Source organism: Corvus moneduloides, chromosome 8 (assembly GCF_009650955.1).
Source record: "Corvus moneduloides isolate bCorMon1 chromosome 8, bCorMon1.pri, whole genome shotgun sequence".
NCBI classification, from domain to species: domain Eukaryota; kingdom Metazoa; phylum Chordata; class Aves; order Passeriformes; family Corvidae; genus Corvus; species Corvus moneduloides.
Window position 1 is genome coordinate 21,397,584 of NC_045483.1, and position 23,469 is coordinate 21,421,052.

General features: G+C 40.4%; 1 protein-coding gene across 2 annotated transcripts in view; it reads left to right on the forward strand.

Moving 5' to 3' along the window:
* Positions 1–23,469, forward strand: part of ADK (adenosine kinase) — a 272,381-nt gene that overhangs the window by 643 nt on the left and 248,269 nt on the right. Inside the window, exons 1-2 of one of the 2 annotated variants that reach the window (XM_032115799.1) lie at positions 7,885–8,014; positions 14,513–14,587. In XM_032115799.1, coding sequence (XP_031971690.1) covers positions 8,001–8,014; positions 14,513–14,587 — 89 coding nt within the window. In that variant the 5' untranslated portion in view covers positions 7,885–8,000. Of the gene's footprint in view, positions 1–7,884; positions 8,015–14,512; positions 14,588–23,469 lie in introns of those variants that run through there. The other variant, XM_032115798.1, reaches the window with a different exon arrangement.

The following is a 23,469-nucleotide window of genomic DNA, read 5'->3' on the forward strand; positions in this document are numbered from 1 at the left end:
TGCGAGGGTCTCTGTCCCCGTTAGACAGGAATATGAAAACCCGCGTTAACAGTTACATTGTCTTCAAGACACGTGGATATTTTAAAATATTTTCATACTGAAATAATCCGTGCGATTTACTATACTTCCTTATTTCTGTGATCACAGTATAATAGCACTGACTGAATCCCATCTGAATGATGGCTTGCACAGACACAAGTCATTTATTTTTAAGTGTCATAGCAGAAAAATGTAAGGTTTCTCAATGGAGGATGCACGGTCAAAATGAGAACTCTTGAGTACTGAGAGCTGTAGAGCAGCTTCTTTTTGGTGCAGTTTCAGGTTTGTTTTCTCGAGATTATTCAGATATTAATATAATTGTAGGATAGCTGACTTCCAAGTGTTCAGCGTATGAAGAGAATTAATGACATACGGCCCAAAATTATCTTGGCGATAACTGATAACTAATAACCCCCTCAAATATAGCATAAAAGGGATGTACTTTAGTACTGAGATGAGATCAGTCTTTTTTACTACTGATGTCCTTATTGAAAGAGCTAATCCTATTAAATTTGTCAAAGTCAGGGTACTTGCTTCTTTGGCAGCCAAGTGACTTTTCAAGTTTAATAATGGTTGACAAACTCAGTTGCAGATAGTAGAAGAGGAAAGATGTAACTGAGCTCTGAAAGCATATAAATGGCAGGCTGCTAGCAGGATAAGGTTATAATCAAAAAGCAACAGTTATCTCAGTTATGGGCCTTAAAGCAAGACGAGGCAAGAAACTGGCAGCTGCAATGTTTCTGTTTATAAAGTTTATTAGAGGAAATAGCATTTTAACATGAAACACAAGAAAAAATTTAAAATTTGAGAATATTACTGGTGTACTGAGTTAAAAATTTAAAGGTTGTTTGCAGTGGAATGAAAGGCAATGGTGACGTGCTCTGGTAACAACTGACTAAACTGCAAATACTACTTCTGTAAGGTATGATAGCTAAAACATGAGGAATGTTGTTAGAACTTGCATATGCTAATTCTGCTGCAAGTTATTTCAAGAGGAAGTGTAAATAGGCTCCAGCTCTGTTTCATAAGAGGAGAAATGCCATAATTAACTGGTGATCAAATAAAGTTAATGTGTGCTGTGGGCCACAGGTTGAACTTATGAAGCAGTTGGTGGTTGGACTAGATTTGGCAGACCTCAACACTCATTTGAATGTAGTGGCAAGAACATGTTTGGCTTAGTGCTATTGTGGGACTTAAAAGCCACTAGGAAACGTACCAGACTGGTTGAGGTTCCATGACTTGGTTGTATTTGTAATGAGGTTAAGTTGTTAATGCAAAGCACTGGTACCTATGCTTGGAAACAGTTCATCTATAGATTAGAAAAGAAGTGAAAAATCACTTGAAAGTTTTGGGGCTCAATAACTTTGTTACACCAAGAATTTGAGGCGACTGTAGAGAACGATTCCTTGTTCTCAACATGTAGATCTGAGGCTCTTCAGAAGACCACGTCTAATGGATTCAACAAGGATGGTTCTTCTGTATTTATCCTCCCATATGATATCAACCTGAACCTTCCGTCTGACTACCATGAGAACTATTTTAGTATTAAAAAGTGACAAAAGAATTTAATTCTGCTGTGCGATATAAACTATATCTCATCAACAATAGCAAATGTTTCCTTTCCCTGTTGTTTTTTTTGGTCATCATTTTCTCTGTCAAAGTGGCTTCATAGAGGTTTCATGGATACATTTTTAGACCCTTTTGATCTTTTCAGACAAAGGAGAGCAAATATCGCTCCCTTGTGAGGTAGGCAAAGCTGACTGTGTTCAGGAAGCTGCACTTGTTTGAAAGCAGTATAGGATGGTTGGCTTTTGCCACCCAGTGAGCAGCACACAAAGCCCGAGACCCAAACTGGCATTCCCAGCTCAACAATGTGTTGTGCTGACATTCATCTGCTGGGCGGCAGGTTTTGCATTGTCTTTATTGACGGGTGCAAATCCCCACTATAAACCAATGGGCTTTAGGCAAGGCCATTAATGTGTGCTGCCTTGTTTTGGGCTTCTGACTGCATCTCTGCTGTGTGAAGTGGAATATCATTGTATGTGTGTAAACTATACTGTTTGAACAGAAAATGGGCTTGCAAAACTGCAAATGGCTTGTCACTGAGTGGCAGCATCAACTTACTAGAAACATCATGAGGTGTTACTTCAGAGGAGAATTACTACGGATTTGTGTCCTTTTATATTTGGCTTTGTTATGGAAGTCTGGGAAAACCGCAAGCAGATTCTGTTAACGGCCTGGTACAGTTATGAAAGAATTTGGATGTCTTCTGTAGAAATGTTTGAGCTTATATGTACATGTCTGTATAGAAATATGCATGTTCATTTTTTCCTTCTGCACACAAACTTGTCAAGTCTCCTGTGCTGCATTATGACCTTCTGGCTGTTCTGCAGCTGCTGTATTGATTGAATAGTCATGACGTGGCTAGTTGTTTGAACAAATCAGTTTATCTACATGAAGACAATGTAAGCATTGAGTTTGGCAAATAGTTCATACTAAAAGTACAAAGTACAGTATTCCTCCTCTTCTGTTACTTTTAGACATCTTTTCCTTTTAAGAATAAATTATCAAATACTCTGTGCATAATTGTTATCAAAAGCAGTCCTTTGTCATTACTGTTCCACTAGATTTTAGAAAGCTCGATACTAGCAGCTGTAAAAAATATTGCTAATTTCATCCATTTTTAATTTTCTTCATAAGTTGACTTTTAATTTAGCTTATTCTTTAATCAACTCTTTATAAATGAAAGAATATTCTAAATATTTTAAATTAGCTGTGACAAAGCTTTGAGTTAGAATTTAGTAAATAATTTTTCTTTCTTTTATCTCTTCATTTGTTGTTTTTTTTTTTTTTTTTTTTGATTTCACCTTGCTCCCAATTTGTATTCTTTTCATTTTTTGTCTTCATGGCTTATAGTTTTCATACTTTCCTATTTCTTGTATCTGCAAATACAGGTACTGCAAATACAGTGTTTTCCATGTCGGTACTCGTAATGTCCTCAGGTCGAAGAATGATCTGAAGCTCAAGCACTTCACCGTGTTTGTTTGAATTAAAGCAATAGATTTCTTCTTTAGATGAATATTTAGTCCCCTTTAGAAACCAGACAAACAAATACACTTGAGGACACTAGCAACAGACTTGGCTAATTTTGCTTTGTTTAGCATGTAACAGCAGTCACCTTCCTTTCCAACTTGTGTTGATAGAAATATACCCAAAACCGGAATGACTGCAGCATGGAAACTACCCCGCTCTTACAGTTCGGGCACTGGTTTCCATTGTTTAGATGTGTAACTCTCAAATTACCCTTTCGGTTGACACACGTCTTCACCTGGCCTTTGATGTAATCCTCTGGGATTTTGCACAGCATGTGTCATGTTTCCACAGTTTTGTGTTCTTGTTTTGGATCAGCTTGCTGTGGTGTTTCATCCTTTTAATTGAAGTAATTGCTTGCTTTATGGTAGGGAGTGTGTAACCTGAGGAGAGGGGAGGTTGTGAGAAGGCTCTTTGTTCTCTGGACCACAAGCTCGCTCTCTCCCCTGATGTTACCTGCAGCCCACCTGTCCAGCAGAGTGACGCCCACAACAATAATTTAGACATAACAGTCTTAATACCGTGCAGAAAGGTGCAGCTCTGCCTTGCTGTGATGCCTTCCTGAGGTCACTAGGACTAGTCCTGTCCCTGAGGCTGCTTGCAAGCTGGATTACCTGGGAGAGAAGAGCCAGTGTAAATAGGCCTATTTCATCTTGAGTCTTGAAATTGTGAATTTTCCTGAGATTTGAGCTCCTTCTTTTTCAACTAAAAGAACAGTTTGTGTAGAATTGCTCACCTTACTGGATCTATTAATATTGCTTATAAGCAGACAAGGAAGACACCCAGGAAAGAGACTTGACTGAATGTAGAATTAGCTGACTATGGTGTTAGTGTAGCAAAGTGAAGTTCTGTAGAACAAGACCTTGGCTTACTCTACTAAGGTATATTTCATGTGGAAATGTTTGAAGCAAAATTCTGGCTTGTGATTCAAGGTTGTGATATTGAATTTTAGTAGTTACTTACACAGGCATGGTACACAAATATTTCACAAAACCAGTTTCAGAAGCAGGGAATGGGTTGCTATCTGAAGGTCATTAATTAGTATTTGCTGACAATGCATTGGAAAACCTTATCTTCTTGAAAAAGGTAAATGGAACTTGCAGATACCATGTGAACATGATGTTTTTTTCAAGGCTGTTCATTTTTTATTTACATAAATTGATTCTTAAAAAGGTATTATTCATATAATGCATAATAGTAGTACAAAATATTATTGTTTACATCATATCAATGCATTTTGTGTGAAGGAGAGAAGTCTTTGGGTATTACTCAGATTTCAGGGAAGGGAAAGAGATTTTTTCCATTTTGAACTGTAATAATTTCCATAAGGATTGTTTGACCACAGTCAAAGCTGTTCTGCACTTGAAGGATATGGTAAGATAAAGCTACTTGCTGGCTTTATGCTACCTTGGGATTTCATTTACAGTGAAAGATTGTTGTGGGTTTTTTTTTTCCTTGTACATTCAGTGGTACAAAGCAGTTGTAACTGTCTCAAGGGCTATGCTATTTGATTAGAATAAAATAGAAGAAAGTATAGGTGTCTGCAGTATGCTGAAGACTTAGCAGATTTACAGACTTTCCTTTGCTTTTACAGCAGAAGAGTCTGTGAAGCTACATGAAAAGAAATTGGATGATATTATGGAATTTTTAAAATAATAAAAGATTTTTAATACTTTGCAAGTAGAGCCCATACAAGCTAAAAATGCATCTTATTTTATGTTGCAAAATATTAAATTCTCTCTGTAGAAGTTTCCAAAACAACCGTTACAACAGAAGATATCTGCAAGCTCTGCAAAATGCTGTTATTGAAAGAGAATTTGTGGATTTGTTGCTCACTTGTCCCATTTTATAATGTCTTCTGGGGCTATTATGTAAAAGATCATCCTTTTGTCTTGCAAACATGGATGAACAACTTACCTAAGATCAACCTTACTTTTGTACTTTGAAGAAATTGAGTGAAATATGAGGGTTAATAGGGAACTTTTTGTTTATATATTGTAAACTGGAAGATTTATACCAAATATATGTGGTGTAAAACATAACACATTAGTCCAAGGCTAAGGCCTAGATTGCCTATGTTTTGGATACACGAGTTACAAATATATAACATGTAGAGTTTCATGGAGTACTTCAATAAAGTACAAATTTAAATGTTCTCACCTGCCTGCCTGTTGTTTTATCAGGGAGGGGTGGAGTTCATTTTGAATTCATAGTGTGCTTGAAAGGAAACATTTTACTAAAATCACCTAAGGAAGTTGTCTATCATATATAGAGAAACTTACATGGTCATGAAGATTTCTCTGTTGTAGAGTAACCAAAGCAGTTGAGAAATTGTGGCTAGACCCTGTCAGGCATTATCTATTTTTAGATGCAAAAGCTGTGAATTCCATCTCAGGGATTTCTGAGGCCAAATCACATGTGAAGGCAAGGTCAGCTGCCCCACGCAGGCAGAGGGAGTTTGGAAGGTCAGGAGTCAGGAAGGGTGAGCAAACTCAGGCTGTCTGCCCAGCACATACATGGTGGGACTGCAAGTTTGAACTTGTGGCACAAGCATGAAGTTCATCTATGAATGACCATAAGTCAAAACTGACCATTTTTCCAGGCATACCCTGGTGGCTGTTTCTCCACTTATGTTTGGATGTCTAGAAGTTCCCTGGCAAATGACTAAAAGCCCAGTGATAAGTCGTAGTCGGGGTAGGTGGTGTCTTGAAGATGTCAGTAGCAACAGAACCTGCGAGTATGTGATAGCACAAGCAAGATGATTGGGCACGGGGAATAGCTGGAAGCTTATACAGTGCTACTGACAGATGTTGAGGTGTCATACATGCTATTTCATGAAAAGCTATTAATTTTTTTAGAAAAAGATATGCTTAAGTGGTAAAAAGTTAGAAATGTGATGGTACCTCATTTGGCCTCTTACTCTGTAGCTTACTAGTCGTAATATGCAGCTGTATGTTACAAATTACTGTAAATAGTTCATGTTAAAGTATTATATCTATTTTTCTTTACATATCTATATGTGCTTGTTAAAATCAGGCAATTATGAGGGAATCTACAACTAGATTTTTTATACAGTTTTTATTATTTTGAATACAGTGATAGAACCAGCAAGACCAAGCTGCATTCTATAGTTATATACAATAGCAAGTTATGTAGCTATTATTATATTTGCTGGTGATGGGATCCTCCTCCCCCACCTTCTAGGTTACAAAACAGAGATTTGGCTATTAAGCACTGAAACTGTTAAACTAGACATAATAAATTGTTCCGCATGAATCAGAGGATACAGCCATTATAGATCTATGTATTTGCATTTCAATAGAGTTCAAAAACCTTCCTCAGGATTTGAGGACCTCTTGCACCTTGTGTTGCAATAACAGTAAGAGGATGGATGTGTTTGCCACTCTGATTTGACTTTTCAGGACCCCGACACACTTTAATAATGAGAATTTTGTGGCGAGTTCAGTAAGTGGTGATTATTTTTTGAGTGTCTGGTTTAGAGAACCTAGGAGATTCGTCCTACATCAGATACTGAGCATAAATTTTCTTGTTATTTTCATGTGACGATGTAGGTCCTTGACCTTCATCAACATGTCATATTTTGGCATCATCTCCTTTGAGAGACCCAAAAATCAGAAATAGATGGAAAGTTTGGCTTCAGTTTTTCTGAGGACAATATTCCCATTTTGTAGATGGAAAGGAAGGGAGACTTCAGACTATGAAGTTGAGAAGTTTAAATATTTAGTTAGAGGTGACACAGCAGTACTTAACAACGTGGGATTCACTCTTGGCAAAAACAACCTATTGACTTCAGTTTCATGAATCAGTGCTTCTGGTGCTAGTACGTTAACAAAGTAAATGCCAAATCTGCACAGTGTGGCACTAACTTTGACAGCCAAATGAGGAGTAACGATAGAAACCTGGCTTTAGCGAGGCTTTCTTTCCCTTTCTTATACGACAGTTCTGCCAGAGTGTCAGGCGAATAAGAAAAGGGAGTAGGCAATGCCGGGCTGCCCTTTTCTCCCCGTGTGCCCTCTGGCCGGCTGGGTACCCGGAGCGCTGTGTTCCACAGGTGGCTGCCAGGCGCTCCAGCAGCCCGGAATGCAGAGATGTGCTGCGGGGGCTCGCCAGCCCGGCCCGCGCCCGGCGGCCGCCGCCTGCGGAGGAAGGGAGGCTCCGCAGGTCTCTCGAGGCGGCTTCGCGTCTGACCCAACGCACATTTAAATAAAAAAAGAATGAAAACGCGTTCGTGTCGAGGGTATAGCGATCGTGTGTCGCGACAGGCGTCAGCCTGCGGCCCGGACAGAGCCGGGGCGGGGGGGGTCCCCTCGGTTCCCACGGCCTCGTGACACCCGAGGGGCAGCGCTGCCAGGGGCTCCGCTGGCCATCTTTACTGTGGGCTGTGCGGCTCGAGCCCCGCACCCCTGCGCTACCGCCACTAAACTTTTTTTTTTTTTTTTGGTCAATTGTCACTGTCTCCCACACTCGCCGCCGGGGCTGGCAGAGGGGACAGCAGCAAGAGCTGTGTGGGAGGCGCGCTCTCCGCCCGTACCAAAGATGGCGGCCAAGGAGCCCGGGGGTGCCGGGCGGGCGGCGCCGCTCGGTACCGGGCGCTGCCGAACCGGGGCGCGGGGCCCGTCGCCAGCGCCCCGCGGCTCCTCGCGCCGCGCGGCCGCCGCTCAGGGCCCGGGCCCGCCCCCGCCGGCCGCCCGGCCAATGGTGGGACGCGGGAGAGGGCGGGGCGGGGCGCGCGGTGGGCCGGCCGAGCGGTGCCCGGCGTTCAGTCGCGGCTGAGGCGCGGGCGCCGGGCGGAGAGGCGACGGTGCTGGTGCCGCTGCCAGTGGGGCTCCGCCGCTGGCGGTCGGGGAGCCATGGTCACCCTCAGGTAACGCCGAGCCCCCGCGCAGCGCCCGCAGCACAGCCCTGCGTCCCGGGGGAAGGGGCGGCGGGAAGCGCTCCCGCTGGCGGGGCGGGGGCGTCCGGCGCGATGCTCCGCCGCAGCCGGACTCTTGTCCCCGCTGTGTGATCAGGGTGTGGGGCAGCGCGGCTTCGTCCCATCCCTCTCCCTCTGCCGCGAGTTGGATTGGCGGCTGCACGCCCGCTCCCCTGGCGCTATGAAGAAGGGAGAGCCGTGCCGGTGCCCTGCCGGCCCCTCAGCCCGGTGGGGACAGCGCTCCCGGGGCGCCGCGTTGGCTTCTTGCGGGCAGGTGGGTGCGCCCGGCCGGGACTCCCGGCGGCGCCGGGCGAGGCCGGTGCCCAGCGGCATCGGGAGCGAGAGCCCCGAGCAGCGCTGAGCCGGGCCGGGCCCGCAGGTGACCGGCGGGGCGGTGGCCAGGGGCTGCGTGCGGCGTCGCTCGGCGGCGGTGCCGCTGTCACAGGTAGCGCTTGGGCGTGGGCGACCGCCGCCTGCCGCGGGGTCCCGCCCGTGGGCGTGGGAGGATGCGTGTCGTGGGGCTCCGGCAGTCGCGTTGGAACCTTAAACCCTCGCTGTAGCTTGCCGTCACTGAAACCTAATTTTAAAAGAATCCCCAATAACGAGAAGCAGGGTCTTAATAGCAGGCTAGGCTCTTGGCAGGCTCTTGGAACTGTGGTGGTGTCAGCCTGTCAGCGATAGCTGGAGAATGACAAACCCGTAACTTAACATGCAGTGAAAGGAGTTAACTCTGAACAGTTTTTCCCCCAAAATCTTCATCCTCAGATGGGGTTGTATTGTGAGGTAAATCGCTAACCTTTGATCAGGCCTTCAGCTGCTAAAGAAATGCCTAAAATTACAGACTCCGAGTTCAATTTGATCATTCAAGGCAATTCTCCCATCTCTTCTCTCCACCCTCCAAACTCTGTGTATCAGGTTTCATTCACACTGTTTCTGACCGAGACGGTAACTTTGAAATTGCAGTAGTATTTCGCTGTTGGAGCTTGTGGAGTTAGCGCAGCTGTGTAAGGAGCTGGGTAGTGGTGGAACACTTTTTTCTGCGGCAGCTTTGCTTACATAAGGCCAAAGCTTTTAGGCTTGTTTTCAAAGTTGGAACCTGTGAGTGCGTCACTTTAGAAGACTAGAAAAATTTCATAATAAATGAAATCTTCACTGAAGATGTTGTTCCTCTAAGTCAGTATGTAAATGTGTAACTGCTTAGCCAAATGTTGTCTTTGCTTAAGACCTATGTCAGGAAAGCATGTGAGCAGTCCTGCAGGCCACCTTGTGTGTTTAAGGTCTATATGCTAAAGTGATTTGCTGACCAGTGATGCAAGAAAATTGCCTGAACTCTGGAATAATAGTTCTAAGGTACTTTTGTGTTAGGTGAGTTATGGTTAACAGTAAGTATCATCCTATTTCTAATGATGTTACATGGGTAAGTGGGATGAGAGAAGGATGCTCTTAATTGAGAGCTTATAGCTAGTCAAGTGCTATGAATCTGGTACTATTGGTGTTTTGCTTTAAGTACACATTTAAATAATTTTTGGTGAGTTCAAATTTTGTGTTATATGGGGTTTAACGCTGTTCCTTTGTGACTGAAAGGAATATGCTGAGAACAGGCTTAAAACATGCCTTGTTTTGCCTTACTTTGAAGGGCATAGTGAAACCCTTTAGAAATACTAACATGTTAGATCTTACAAGACCGTATCTTAAATTTGTAAGAGGAAGACTAGGCATATAGCATGTTGCCATGCAATTTCACACCCAAATGTGTCAGTTATCTTTTAAGGCTTTCTGACTTGCCAGTATCCAAAGGCCCAAAATATTCCTCTGTCTCTGTGCCAGTAACTAATAATAAGCTTTCACTGATATTTTGATGTTGCTCTTCCACGGAAGTGCGCAGCAGCATGGGATGATAACAATATTGTGTGATAGTTGGATATAGTACTGCTGATGTTCAGCAGCCAACTTGAATCAGGACCATATTTTTTAAAATGCCTGCAGCAGTAGAGCATGATACTGGACACAGCTTTCCAGATCATTCAGTTGCAGTTAATTTTGTTGACTTCTTAAAAAAGCTTGAAGGGTAGTTCAGTACTGATGTTGTGGGTTCTTTTTTGTTTATTTGTTTGGGTTTGTTGTTTTGTTTTTACATGGTTTGGCTTAGTTTTATTACTTCTGCCACTTGTGATAAGAGTAAGGTGTGAAACACTGGCCATTTGTGTAAAATCAGTCATATTGGTAATGTCTGAGCAAAACGCCTAATTAACAGGCGAAGATTTATTTATACTTAATGAGTTACATTACTTGAACTTGTAATTGCAACTCACACTCCATCTAGTCCAAAGTTAAAAGCCAAACTCATAAAATATATTGCTGTTTTTCAAGTGTTTAGAATGTAAATGTGATGTACATCAAAGCTTTCTGTAGTTACTGTTCTGTAGTTTTACCTGCTAGATGGACAGCGTATTTTTGTGTCCAAACAGCATTTAGATTTGTATGAATATCTTATTTGTAGTTTAGAGTTTAAAAAGTATATATCTTGTTCAAATATATGTACTTTCTGTGTTTGTATGTATATACACACATACAGGCTGACCGCATAGTCAATTATATATGCCCTTAATTTGTGCAGGCGAAGGAGTTGTCACCTGCTTCTTGAAGAGCTGATCCAGATATTCTTTTGCAATAAGTTAGTTGGGTTAAACAAGAACATCCTTTTTGAATGATACCTGTACTCCAATGAAAGAGAAGGGACTGGGGAGAGTCAAGGAGGCTGGGGACTACAGGTGTGTGTTCTGTGTCTGTGGCAGAGATGTGTTGCCAAATAACCTGTGTATTGTGAAATCTCAAATTTCAGGAAATTATTACTGCTTCCTCACTATGTTTTATTCCTAGCTGGTTGGAAATAATCACTGAAATTTTAATCACTGCATATGTCCAGTGTGACTGAACAGCAAACATAAGGCCTGTAAGGTCCAAAGTCTTCAGCTTGGTGAGAATGTGACAGTTTAATACCTCAGTTTTTTGCTCTGGGTACTTGTAAATTTAGCATTCTCCAGAATCGTAAATATTTGTTTTATTTTATGCTTTTACAGAGGCTTATGTGGCTTTACAGAGTATATGAGATTTAAAAATATATATATTTTGAAATTTTTACTGAGGACCAAACTGAAGCCAAGTAGCTTCATATTGTGCCACAGAAAAGTGCAGTAGTGTAACAGTGCAGAAACTTTGCAGCTCCTCAAGAGGGGAAGGGGGATTTGCATTGCACTAAATGTAGCCAGTGTTGGGTTAGTCAGGTTGAAAATGCTAATGATTTACATAGTTGAGTCTTCCTCTTTAACAGTAGGACTTTCCAGATTGTTGTATTAGAGAATGCTGATCAGTTAGATTGGGAAAGACCTCTGAGATCAAGTCCAACCTCTTAAATATTTGCTTGTTGACTTTTAAAAATTTGTGACTTAGAAATTGTTTAGACTTTTCCCGTTTTGCCCATAAAGGTATTTTTGTCAAATGCAGTGACAGTTAAGGAAAGACACAACTCCAGTCCCCAGAATAAATGAAGCGTATGGATTTTTCTTCTTTCTTATTTTTTTCCAATGGAATGTTAATTTATATTTTTAAGCATGGAAGTTCTAGTATCTTGGGACTTAGGTAATTCTAACATGTAGGTGAAGAACCAAAAATGTAGAAACGTTTTAATTGAAGACACGGGGCTAGAGATTAGTACGTTAGCTTGTGTGTTTAGATTATTTGCAAAAATAGGTAAACAGCTTATAACACTTAACTTGATTTCTTCATAGAAATCATAGTTAATCTACTCTAAGTTTTATGTGTTTAAAAAGCTGTCAAGTTCTGCTGTCCTACATTTAGTTGTGAGAAACAGCTATACTGAATTTGGGGAGAGTTTGCCCAGTGGAATGTTTCTGAACATAGACTTACTAGTCTCTACCGACAGCTACCTTAGCTTTTAAAACTTGATTCCAAATGGCACCTTACATACAGGCTCTGGAATACTTGAATGGAGATGATTATAAAATAATGTGGGAGAAGGAAGGCTTGGGAATGAGCAAGACTTATGTGTGATGGAAAGAGCAGCCTGGATTAAATGGCACCGAATGTGCTAGTGCCTGCCACTGCTGACATGTGAGGAGTTTGTACCCATGTTACTGGCTTCACAGAGCTTCTGCACAAAGTTGCTCTTGTGCTGCTTCAAATATATTGACCTGCATGTTCTGCAGCCCACAGAACTTGGTAGCTTCTATTTTGCTTTTCCATTGAACACTGTAACTTCTTCATAGGTGGTGACCTCAGCATGGCAGCTGTATTTCAGATTTTTTTTTGAGTACAGCTGCTGTTTTCTGGCATACTGACCACTTAAGTGCTGGCTCTTGTCTTATGTAGAAGTTATCCATGATGAGTGTTTTTTTGTCAAGTGTAGTTATAAATCTGTTGGTGTGTAGAATTTCACAGCACGTGAGAATCAGGTAAACATTATGTACAGGAACACAGAGCTTGGGACAAATCTGCATTCAACACTTGGATAGTTCTGACTTCATTCATTGTCCTACAGTACTACTTATGCAATACTTAGGTTTTACAATGGAGAGAATGTTCTATCTTGTGACTTCAACTGCAATCCCCTTTATCCTTATGTCTTCTGAACTGTCATCTGTCTCTCGCTCTTGTCTTGTAGCCAGGTGTAACTTATGGTTATGCTATTTAGAACACTGTGTTGTTTGTCACACTGACGAAAGTATTTAGTCAGTCTTACAGGTTTTTACCAAGCAGATGTTAACTATCCCTGTTAGGAGTGAGCTGGATCTCTGGCTCCACCTTCACGAAGAAGCTCCTTCCACATTTTATTTACAGTGAAATGGGCTCTAAAGGCCTGCCTTTAAAGCTACAACAAAAACTAGGATACTTAAAGTGTGGTTAGCTGTGTCTCAGTATCAAGATTATTAATCAAGTTTTCCACTGCAACATGGGTCACTCTTCCACTGAGTGCAGTCCTTCAAGGACAGGCTGCTCCAGCATGAGTCCTCTATAGGGTCACAGGTCCTACCAGGAAACCTGCTTCAGCATGGGCTCCTCTCTCCATGGGCCTGCAGGTCCCTGTCAGGAGCCTCCTCCAGCATGGGCCTCCTATGGGGTCCCTGCCTCCTCTCAGGCACCCACCTTTTCCAGCGTGGGTCTCTTCCGCAGGCTTCAGGGGGATCTCTGCATCCCCATGGACCTCCGAGGGCTGCAGGAGGACATCCTGCTTCATCATGATACTCACCATGGCCTGCAGGGGAACCTCAGCTTGGGTGCCTGGAGCATCTCCTGCCCCTCCTTATCCACTGACCTGGTGTCTGCAGAGCTGTTCCTCTCACATGTTCTCACCCCACTCTTCTCTGGCCGCAATTACATCTGCACAATAACTTTTTTTTCCTTTCTTTTTAAATATGTTATCACCAAGGTGTTACTGTCATTTCTAATTAGTCCAGCCTTGGCCAGTGGCACGTCCAACTTGGAGCTACCAGGGATTGGCTCTGCCAGACATGGTGGAAGCTTCTGGAAATTTCTCACAGAAGCCACCCCTGTCATCCCCTGGCTACCAGAACCTGGCCACATAAACCCTGTGTAGGTGGTGCTACTGAAGCTACCTTTGGTGGCTGGAGCAAGGGTGTGCCTTGCTGACTGGAGACATTAGGTGTCAGTTTGGCAAGGAATGCGATGGGTTTGGATGTAGTTTTAGCCTTAGGGAACTGCTGCATTCACTCCTACTTGACACTAGGCCACATATCTAATCCTTTGGTATTACTGCATTATCACCCATGTACATGCTATTCAGGAAAATGTAACACATGGTTTCTGAATTAATCTGAAAAAAAAGTTAAAGCTGTCCTTCTCAAAAATACTGTCTCCAGTATTTTGATGTCTTTTTTCTGTGTGACAGAAGTTAGTGAATTTCAAATCACTTAAAAGGTTCATACATCCTACCAGTAGCCAGCTGCACTGTTTAAAATGGCTGACAATGCAGAATCCATAGTCTCTTTGTTTTATTTTATTAGAACAGACTTAAATTGTTAATTATTTGTTAGTACCCAACAACTGAGTGGGTTCAGTGAAATTCTTATACCCTGGTGTGATGCTCCCCCTGTCTAAAAGTTGGTATTACAAGTTGAATGTTGTCCTTTATAACTACATGGTATGGCGTGCAGCTCTAGTTCTTTATCTGAGTAAATGGCAGTTTAACAGAATACATATATGTTTATTATTGCAGTCTGTGTATTGATCAAAGATCACTGTAGGATGGTACTTCACTCAAATTTGACTGTGTATATGCTAGGTCTCCATGTGTACTGTGCTGGGCAAGATGTGTATCTTTTTGTTTTTCTCTCTAATAAAAAAATGTCTTTACGTGTACTAGAAACAATAAACCAATGCAAAGCTAACTTGAAATAATTGATTCTCTTACAGTGAAAATGTCCTGTTTGGAATGGGAAATCCTCTGCTTGATATCTGTGCAGTTGTGGACAAGGACTTCCTTGACAAGTAAGTCTTGATATCTTTTTTTTCAAATGCCAGCTTTGTTTCCAGAATGGTGCCCATAAATAAATTGAGGGCTACCTACCTGCTATGTTGGTGCTGATCTCTGGGATTCTGGCCTTACGCTGGAAGTAGCCAGCATGGTATCTGTCGTTTGATTGTTCTTGCTCTACGAAACTGTGGTGGTGGTATCTATGAAAACCTTCAGTGTTTTCATGTGGTTTTAAAATCAATTTATTCTAGTCTCCTCATGCTGTCTTTGCTAGCCTTTAACTGGAAGGAGTCATCAATTTCAGTAAGATTTAGATAGCTCTTGTATGAATCTTTGTATGCTAGTTTTGATTTACTATTACTGTACTCTCTTCAGTGATGACTATGGAGTAAATATGCCATTTCTGTAAAACACCAAGAAAAATTGTGCACATGCACCTTTTTAAAAAAATACTCCAATTTATCAGTCAGGAACAGGACTGCTTCTTATCAGATTGTCTGTTATTTGCTTAAGCCTCCTTGTTACGCTACCATCCATATAACCATATTGCTGGATTGCTTAACTGGCGTTAAGCTTACTTGTTCTTGAGTCATCTTAGAGATCTGTCTTTTCCAGAGGTGTAAAATACAGGTGTGCTTTTAAATCTTTCTGTATGAGCTCCATTTTTGTTGTTGCTGCTTTTTCTCTGGTTCGTAAGTTGATTTGATCTTTCAGAGTGCTTGCAATTCTTTCTTTAATTTTTAAAGTGTTATTTTTTTTTCTCTAATTGTTCTTTATTTTGTTAATGGGAATACTGCATCAAAACTAAATTTCACATCACCAAATAAAGAACGGGTACAGAGTTTGTATTTTTGAATGTGTATTGTCAGCCACAAATCTTTTGTTCTGCAGCTTTTAATAATAGCAATAATTTGTTTTGTCATCGATATTTAATCACTCAAATTTTATCTAAAGGTGTGTTTAAGTGAAGCCTCTATACTGTAAGCTGGAGACAAAAGACAATGTAATGGAGTGTGTCAAATTCAAACATCTGGAACTTTAGAAATCAGGTCTGTGTCTTCAATATTCAAAACACTAAATTAATCTGGTGTAATTCTCTGCCTCATGTTTCCACTGAAATAAGTTGAAAGCCAGTAAAAATAAGTAATGCCCTTCTCCCAACGCAACAATACCCCCCAACTAATCCTTATAAATTGCTGACATAAAAGAAACGATAGGATCTCTACTGCAGCACTGAAATCCTTCAGGAGTGCATTGTGCTTTTCACTGGATGTGATGTGCTGTGCAGAATTTAATTTAATTTAAAAATTAGAAGTCTTACGTACTCAAATTTGAGTCCTGTCAGACAAATTAAATTATCTCCTGGAGCAGCATGTGCTCTCTGAGCATTTCTTTACTGCCAAAATGCGTTTGTGGGGTACTGCATTATTTAAAGCTCAGCAGTTTCACAGGGAGCCTGCTGATAGTGTGATAGCTCTGGTAATAACCTCAAAACTGAGGAGCTTGTTCACCTTCTCACGCACCTGATTTGATATCCCTCTCCCTGTTTGTGAGCATGTGTAGAGAAGTCCATTTAACAAACCGAAAAGAGTGTTTCTGCTCCACGTCCAACTACCTTTTGCAGCACTTCCTGAAATGGGAATCAGATCCCACGCTTCCTCAACTTGTGAAGGGAGATAAAATAGAAAGTGTAGCCGTAGAATGACTGCTAGAATAAAGTTATCTATTCAAATGCTGCAGGGAGATGCAAGAACGCAGACATTTCAGGACTGTGAAGCATTTGAAGGAGAAACTGTTGATCATTGCAGTCCCTTTTCTTGTCAAGCGAGATATGCATCCATCTCTAGCCATGTAGTGTCAGATTTTGGTATCTTGGGAACCTGGAGTCTGTTTCTCACCTCTTCTACTGGATGGGAATGTTTAATGGGGTCATCAGGCCAGCAGGGCTCTGACTTGAGAAGGTAGCTTAGGAAAATAGGAAAAGAGTTGAGGTAAACATCCATAAGAATTTTATACATTTAACTTTTACAGTGTTTCTGTTAGTTTATCCACCTCTCTTGTACAGTCAGTTTTAAGAGCAAATACCTTTGTTCAGAATAAAGGACTTGATGTTGCAAGTTTAATCATTGTATATTGTCAATGAAATGAGACTATTAAAATGAGTCCTGTAATCAGCTTATTTTTGTAACTTCCATTAAGAAAGTGCAAATTGAAGCAGCATAAGGAAGTGTAGGAAGTGGTCATTTTAACAATATTCAATTGGCTGACAATCCATCTTATAAATAAACCTGAAAATAAATATATAATGCAGTCCTACCCCTGGCAGATTCTAAACAGCCTGCTGCCATGTAATACTGGTTTGAGGAAATGAGCAGTGTTGGAGGGCTGGGTGGGTATTTTCGGCTTGGGTTGTAGGCACAACCCTGTCACTTTGTTTTCAAAGTGGCTTTTGGTTTAATCTGATCTCCAAACTCTTTTGCTCTCTTGACAAGTCTTGGAGGGCTTTAAGCCTTTCCTAGACTATCTGTAGGAGAAGCAGTTTTAATTTACATCACAACAGAACTTCACCATGCCCATCTGAGCTTTTCAGACCATACCAGCAGTCTGGCATTACCTGAGCTGGAGAAGCTTTAGCCTCTGTTAGGTTTTGATTTCTGAGTCCCATTTCTTGCATCTCTTCAGGGAGACAATCTGGAAAAGTGTTAGCAATGTTGATGGCAGTGTTGAAAACTGGTGATATCACAAACCACTTCAGTTTCTGTTTGCAGAGCTGGAAAGAAGTCTTGAAATAAATATAGTCTATCATATGTCCTTGGGTTTTTTTAGTATCTGCATGAAAGAAATATCAGAAATGTGGTTTTGTTTTGGTTTTTTGGTCTCCTTTTAGTTTGCATCAACTCCATTATCCGAGAGTATTTTTGTTTAATTTATCAAGATATGGATAGTTGCTCAAAGAGCAGCTTCTTAGGGGTGAGAGGGGAAAGAATAGAAGAAGAATTAATGTTGTGTGGGTGAATTGCTAACTATAGCTATGCTAATCTGTGGAAATTACTTTGCTAACAGGTATTCATTAAAGCTTTTTGTGTATTCGCTTCTACCCATGACATTTAACAGGAATGATTCTTTTAACTTCTGACTGTAACAGGCATTTAAGAATAATTTAATCTACACTACATATACTAAACTCTGCTAAAATTGGCAAAGGAATTCTGATTAACATGCCAATGAGATTTTAAGACACTAAACAGTACTGCTAACTCCTGTAAATACTCCAGTGTCCTACTGTTAAAATTTGGGAGATAGCATGTGTTCCACTGCTCTCCCTAGAGCACTCTGTTTTGCAAATACTGTTTTTGACACTGAATTCAGCTTACCTAATTGTAGTTAATTGTTAGGCTGTAGAGATCTGGTCATTACTTGTCATCTCAAGTGCAATTGCAGTGGTTGAGAAGTGTGTGTTCACGGTATGGATAAATCTTCACTTGCTGGGTCTATGACTGCATGAGCTGAGGAGGAAAAGACAATCAAAGGTGACAAATTGATGTTGACAGAACTATTGTGCCAGTCCTGAAACTTCTAAATATGTGAAACCTTGTATCTTCCCTAACTGATCAGTGGGACGGCAAGGAAAATACTTGTAATTGCCAGCACCTTTATAAGCATGTAAATATCTTTCAGCCCATGCTCTTAGAAAGGAGTGGAGATATAGGGGAAAATTTTGATATACGTTCTATTTATCACATCAAGTTCAAAGAATTATATTGCTTTATTTCACTCTAATTTATGGGCTCTTGACCAGACAGCCATGATCTCATAAGTTGAGGTACGTTTACTAGTTGGGCTGCCAAATTCCATTATAGTTATAATCTGCAGACTGACTATTTTATCACCATCATGGTCCAGGATTACAAGTTTCTGTGTGATTATTTGTTGGTTGTCCAAGCAGACAAGTATTTTTCTCGTTAGGTCTTTTTTTTCCCCCCCTTAAAATTACGGTCTGTGGCGATCTTTGCACAAGTTCATCGAGGATGCTTAGCAAAGATCTGTAGTTTTTAATAGCTTTCATGCCCTCTACCATCTGCTCTTTAGTTCTCTTCCCTGTCTTCTCTGTTACACTGGTGTAAATACAAACTATCTTTAAATCAAGAAATGGGTTTATATTCTTTTTACTCTTCACTGGGAAAAACAGGTTTGAAAAAACAGGAAAGGCAGAATGAATGGGATCTTTGGAGTGGTGGTAATGTTTACTGTATGAAAAGAGAATATCTCAGTGAAGGAAGAGGGGCTGTCATTGTAATCCATAATTTCACAAGTATGGATATGGATTTCCGCAGTGTGCTACCGACCTGACTGTAGCACTGAAAGTGATTGGGTCATTCCTGAAGATCCCAAGATGCATGGGCATGCTTTACCTTTCCTCACTGCAAAGTACTGTCAGAGAGTGATGGATTAGTTGAGCACAAACTTTAGTAATAGAACAGTGTTGACATCTGGTACATTAAATGTTCTTGTGTGAGGCTATTCAAGTGTTTGCCATGATGAAAGTGAAGAAGATATACGTATTTGATCTTTTTCCTACTCTTGTGGGAATTTGGAATGTGAATTAGGAAAATATTTGCGAAGCAGCTTCAGTTGACAGTGACAAAAAATTTCTGCTTACTTTTGTTAAATTTAGGTTGGTCTGTATAAACTGTGGCTTGTGTTATTCTCAATATTTTCAGTTTGTTACCTTTGCTCCTGTCTAACAGAAGCCTTTGTAACTTCCCGTAGCAAAAAAAAATCAAAAGACCATTCATGCAGGTATCTTTGCTAATGGTCTAAATAGCTTTTAGACAACCAGAGGTGATTCTTTGTTCACCAAACTCGGCTTCAATGCAAAACAACCTCTTCCCCAAAAATGCATGCTGGAGTGAGCTTGAAAAATGAGAAGGACGAACGGTGATTCTATACTAGGAGGTGCATATCAAAGAATGCACAGGCTGCAAACATGGGCTTTGCTGTCAGATTTAAGTGGGGACCCTCCACCCCCTTCAGACTTGCAGCTTTTCCAGTTTCATTAATGTGTTAACTTAGATTCTGTGCTTCATCAGCCCTGGGGGAGAGGTTAATGGAGTTTTGTATTGCTTTGAGCTGGGAATTGTGTTACCTGTTGTCCTGGTTTTGGCTGAGACAGGGTTAATTCTCTTTCTAGTAGTTGTCACAGAGCTGTGTGTTTTGGATTTAGTATGTACTGTCCATACAGTGATAAAGGTATGGAAAGTACACAGTAAAAACTTTAAAACCTGTCCCTGAAAATTTGCCCCTGTATTTTTCCTCCCCCTGCAGAAGGTAATTTGGTGTATGATGTTCTATTGTTTGAGTAATTCTTGTGAAAGATTGCTTGTGAAAGTATCTGTTGCATTGGGTCATTTGGCAGAGAAGCTGAATGTTATATTATTACCTTGTTTTTTAGTTGTATCTGTAGAAGTCAATTTAATTAATCTCAAGGTCTGAACATAGAACATTGTTGAAACAGTTGAGCCCAATTGCATCATCTGACTGCTGGTAAATTATAAAAACTCCAGTGTTTGCTTGCAAAAGCTTAGGGTAATGATAGCTGTCTTAAGAAGGTCTTCTTACTACTAATATGCCTATAAATTTGGTAGTATTCCTAACAACATAATTAAAGCTTTCTACAACCCTAATGCTTTCTCCTAGTGCATTTAGTTAAATGTGTAGCTTAAATGAGTGAAAGATTTTAGTTAAGCTCCATTTAGAAAAGGCTGTTTGAAAAATCTACTTATGGAGTGACAGTATTGCATGGAGAGCTGTGATGTTTTCAGGGTATATAGGGCTTGAGCAACGTTTATAGAGGAGCTTGTAACTACTTATTTACCTGTAAAATAGAATGTAAGATGTTCATGAATAGCAAATATTCCACTCTTCTCTTTATTGTGTGTTTTCACCTTCTTAAATACTTGTTTAGTAATATACTGTAAATCATGAATTATTCTTTTAATTCTCCCATTCTTCAGAAGACTTGCAGATTTAATGCATGTCAGTAGAACATGTCTAGTTAATGGACTAATTGTATTCTTTAGAATAACCTTAAGCACATGACAGACACACACAAACAGCTTACCTGTATTTTCCCTTTGCTTGCAAGTGAAAATTTGTTTAACAAGACTTTGGCACTGCATTACAAGGCAAATGATGAAATAATGGGTTCCATTTGCCTCTTCAATGCAAACAAAGATCTTTAAGTGAAAGAGGTCTATGAATTAAGTAAATGTCTCTGGTTTTAATTAGGAAATAATATTAAATGAGAAGACCCTTGCTAAAGATGTCTTTGATGCAAAAAGCTGGGTCTTGTCAGCAGACAACTGGAATCCATCCAAAACTTAATGGTGAAACTTTCTCTTGGAAAGTGGTACTTCCTGTTTGTACTGAGAAGCTTTGCATATTAAGAGTTTCCAGATTACACGATTACAAGATTGATTTTTATTTAGGATACAGTAAACAAAAATTGTGATTCATGTTCTGGATATGGTTTCAGGCATTTTTTTTAGTTACAAAGTACTAAGATGTGATTTTATTATTGTTTTCCATTCCCATCCCACTTGTCCAACCCAAAATGTCCAGTAGCATAGTACAGATTAGAGGTGTTTTCCTACTGTAGTAATAAAGCAAAATTGGTTGTTCACTTGTGACTTGAAGAACAGAAAAGCCCAGTCAAATATTAGCGATTATTTGACACAATCTCAGGTTTTTTACTGTACATGAAATTGATCTGTCATCTCTTAGAAAATACGGCTTTTCAGTGATAGCATTTTTGAGGTGGTTGGAATACCTTCATCTTTCTGAAAACTTCAGTTTCTAAAAGATTAGATATTTAAGTAAATTATAATGCTCATTACTGCTTGATTAGTTTTGCTTCATTCAGGTCAGGCAATATGCAATCTCAGTAGTTTTCTTCCTGAGGTAAATTAATCAAGAAGAGAGAGATTCTGTCCTTCCTTTTGAAATTAAATACTAATTGTTAACATTTCTTTTTAGTAACTTGCTATTAGACCAGGCTGTTCCTGAACAAAGTGCAGATACCACATCAGTGTTACGAGTACCTGTAACCTAAGGTATGAGGTGCTTATGCTGCTGCTGATCCCTGATCCTGTGCTTCTGTTTTTCGGCACAGAACCATGCCCGGGCCTGTTCTGTGCTCTGCTGTTTCTTGTCCTGTTCCTTTTTGGAGTGTTGGCCTTGTGGTCTCTGCTGTAGCCACAGGGAAAGGGCGGAGGCAGCCTGTCTTCCTCTTAATTACTGGTGTTCTTGTTTTCCCTTAGCCAAGAGCAGCGGTAGGTTAAACTAGCTGTTTTGAGTGTTGTTTTATGTTATTTTTGTCAGGGCAGAATCATCAGTATTCCAAGTTACTGGAGATCTGGTTGTGTTGTAGACGTCAAGATGTTATGAAGCCTGCAGTTCCCTTATAAATTCAGACTAAATGCAGAGCTGGGGACAGATTTTTTTTCATTTTACAAACCCTTGACTCCTCTCTTCAATGTGTTAGCATACAAATTATTTCTGTTTTTTAGTTCTACTTTAAACTTGTGGGTTTATGGCGCATGAATACTAGGGAGCAATGGCTAAACAGTTTCTGGTGATTATTTTACCAGATTGTTGAGTAATTTTTTTGTCCTTGTATTTTTTTCCTTGTTTTGTGACAGCAAAAGTAATTAAGTTTCAGTGCAGGAATCTGAGGTGCATGGGACAAAATGTAAAGGGGAGCATATGACTGTCTGACATGACAAGCTGTAAAAAATGAACAGTAGTATGAAGTTGCAGAAATACAAACATTACCATGAACATTTTTTCAGTTCTTGTATTATTGAAGCTATTTATTTCTCCAGTGTTGAGGCTGGGTTTTATTCTTTTTAAATAATGGGAACTTTCCACTGGTAAGAAGGTAGGCAATAAAGATTACTGTAACATTAGGCTATCACTGTAGTCTGGATGTGTACAATCAACTTCCTCCATTAGAAATGGAACTGTACCCAAATTCACTTCCAGACCACTCCAAGTAAAGGCTGGATGCAGTCTCAACTGTGAATATTAAGTTAAGCCCAGTGTCTTACATGGCTTCAGGCTAGCATGCCTTACCTGTTCTGAGACAAGAACTGCATTTACAAATGTAACTCTTCTAATTTCTGCTATTAATATTTCCCTGGTTTCCCAGCAAAAGTGACAAAGTGTTCCAGAATCTCACGTGTCTCCTGAACGTTTGTTTTGTATAGTTACTGTGCAGAAAAGAGATCGAAGACCTTTGGGATTCTGATGGCAATAACTCCCACTTTTGCCAGAGTATCTTCCAGTGTATTTCATTGAAGCTGTTTTGAAATGTGCTTGTGATGTTATATGCAGTAGTGTTAAAATGTTGAGTGGGTTGCTCTTCTGGGCCAAAAAACGACAGGAACTGTCCAAATACCTCAGTCAGTCTCTTTTTTCCCCTGCCAGACCCTTGGATGTCTGGACTTGACGTTGCAGGTAGCACTGTGGGCGAAGAATTAATGCATTAAACAGTGGTGATGTCTTGGGGCAAAAGGGAGGAACAGTTCTTCGCAGAGACAGTAATTGCAGTTTTCAGTATGTTTGGTCTCCCAGTGGCAGCAGAGCAAGGACTTAATCTCTCAAGAACACTTCCCTAAATCTCCATCTTGGTATACCTCATTTGTTTTTCAGGATAGAATTTAAATTTTCAGTGCAGTACAAAAGCCTTCTCTGCCATTTTCTATATGCTACTTTTTTATTAAAGCTGATGGTTTTAATGACTTGGATATGTTCTTTCAGCATGGCTGAAATTTCACAGTAGCTGTAACGTTTGTCTGTAGCTTTCTGTTTGCTCTAATCAGTGTTAAAAATGTTT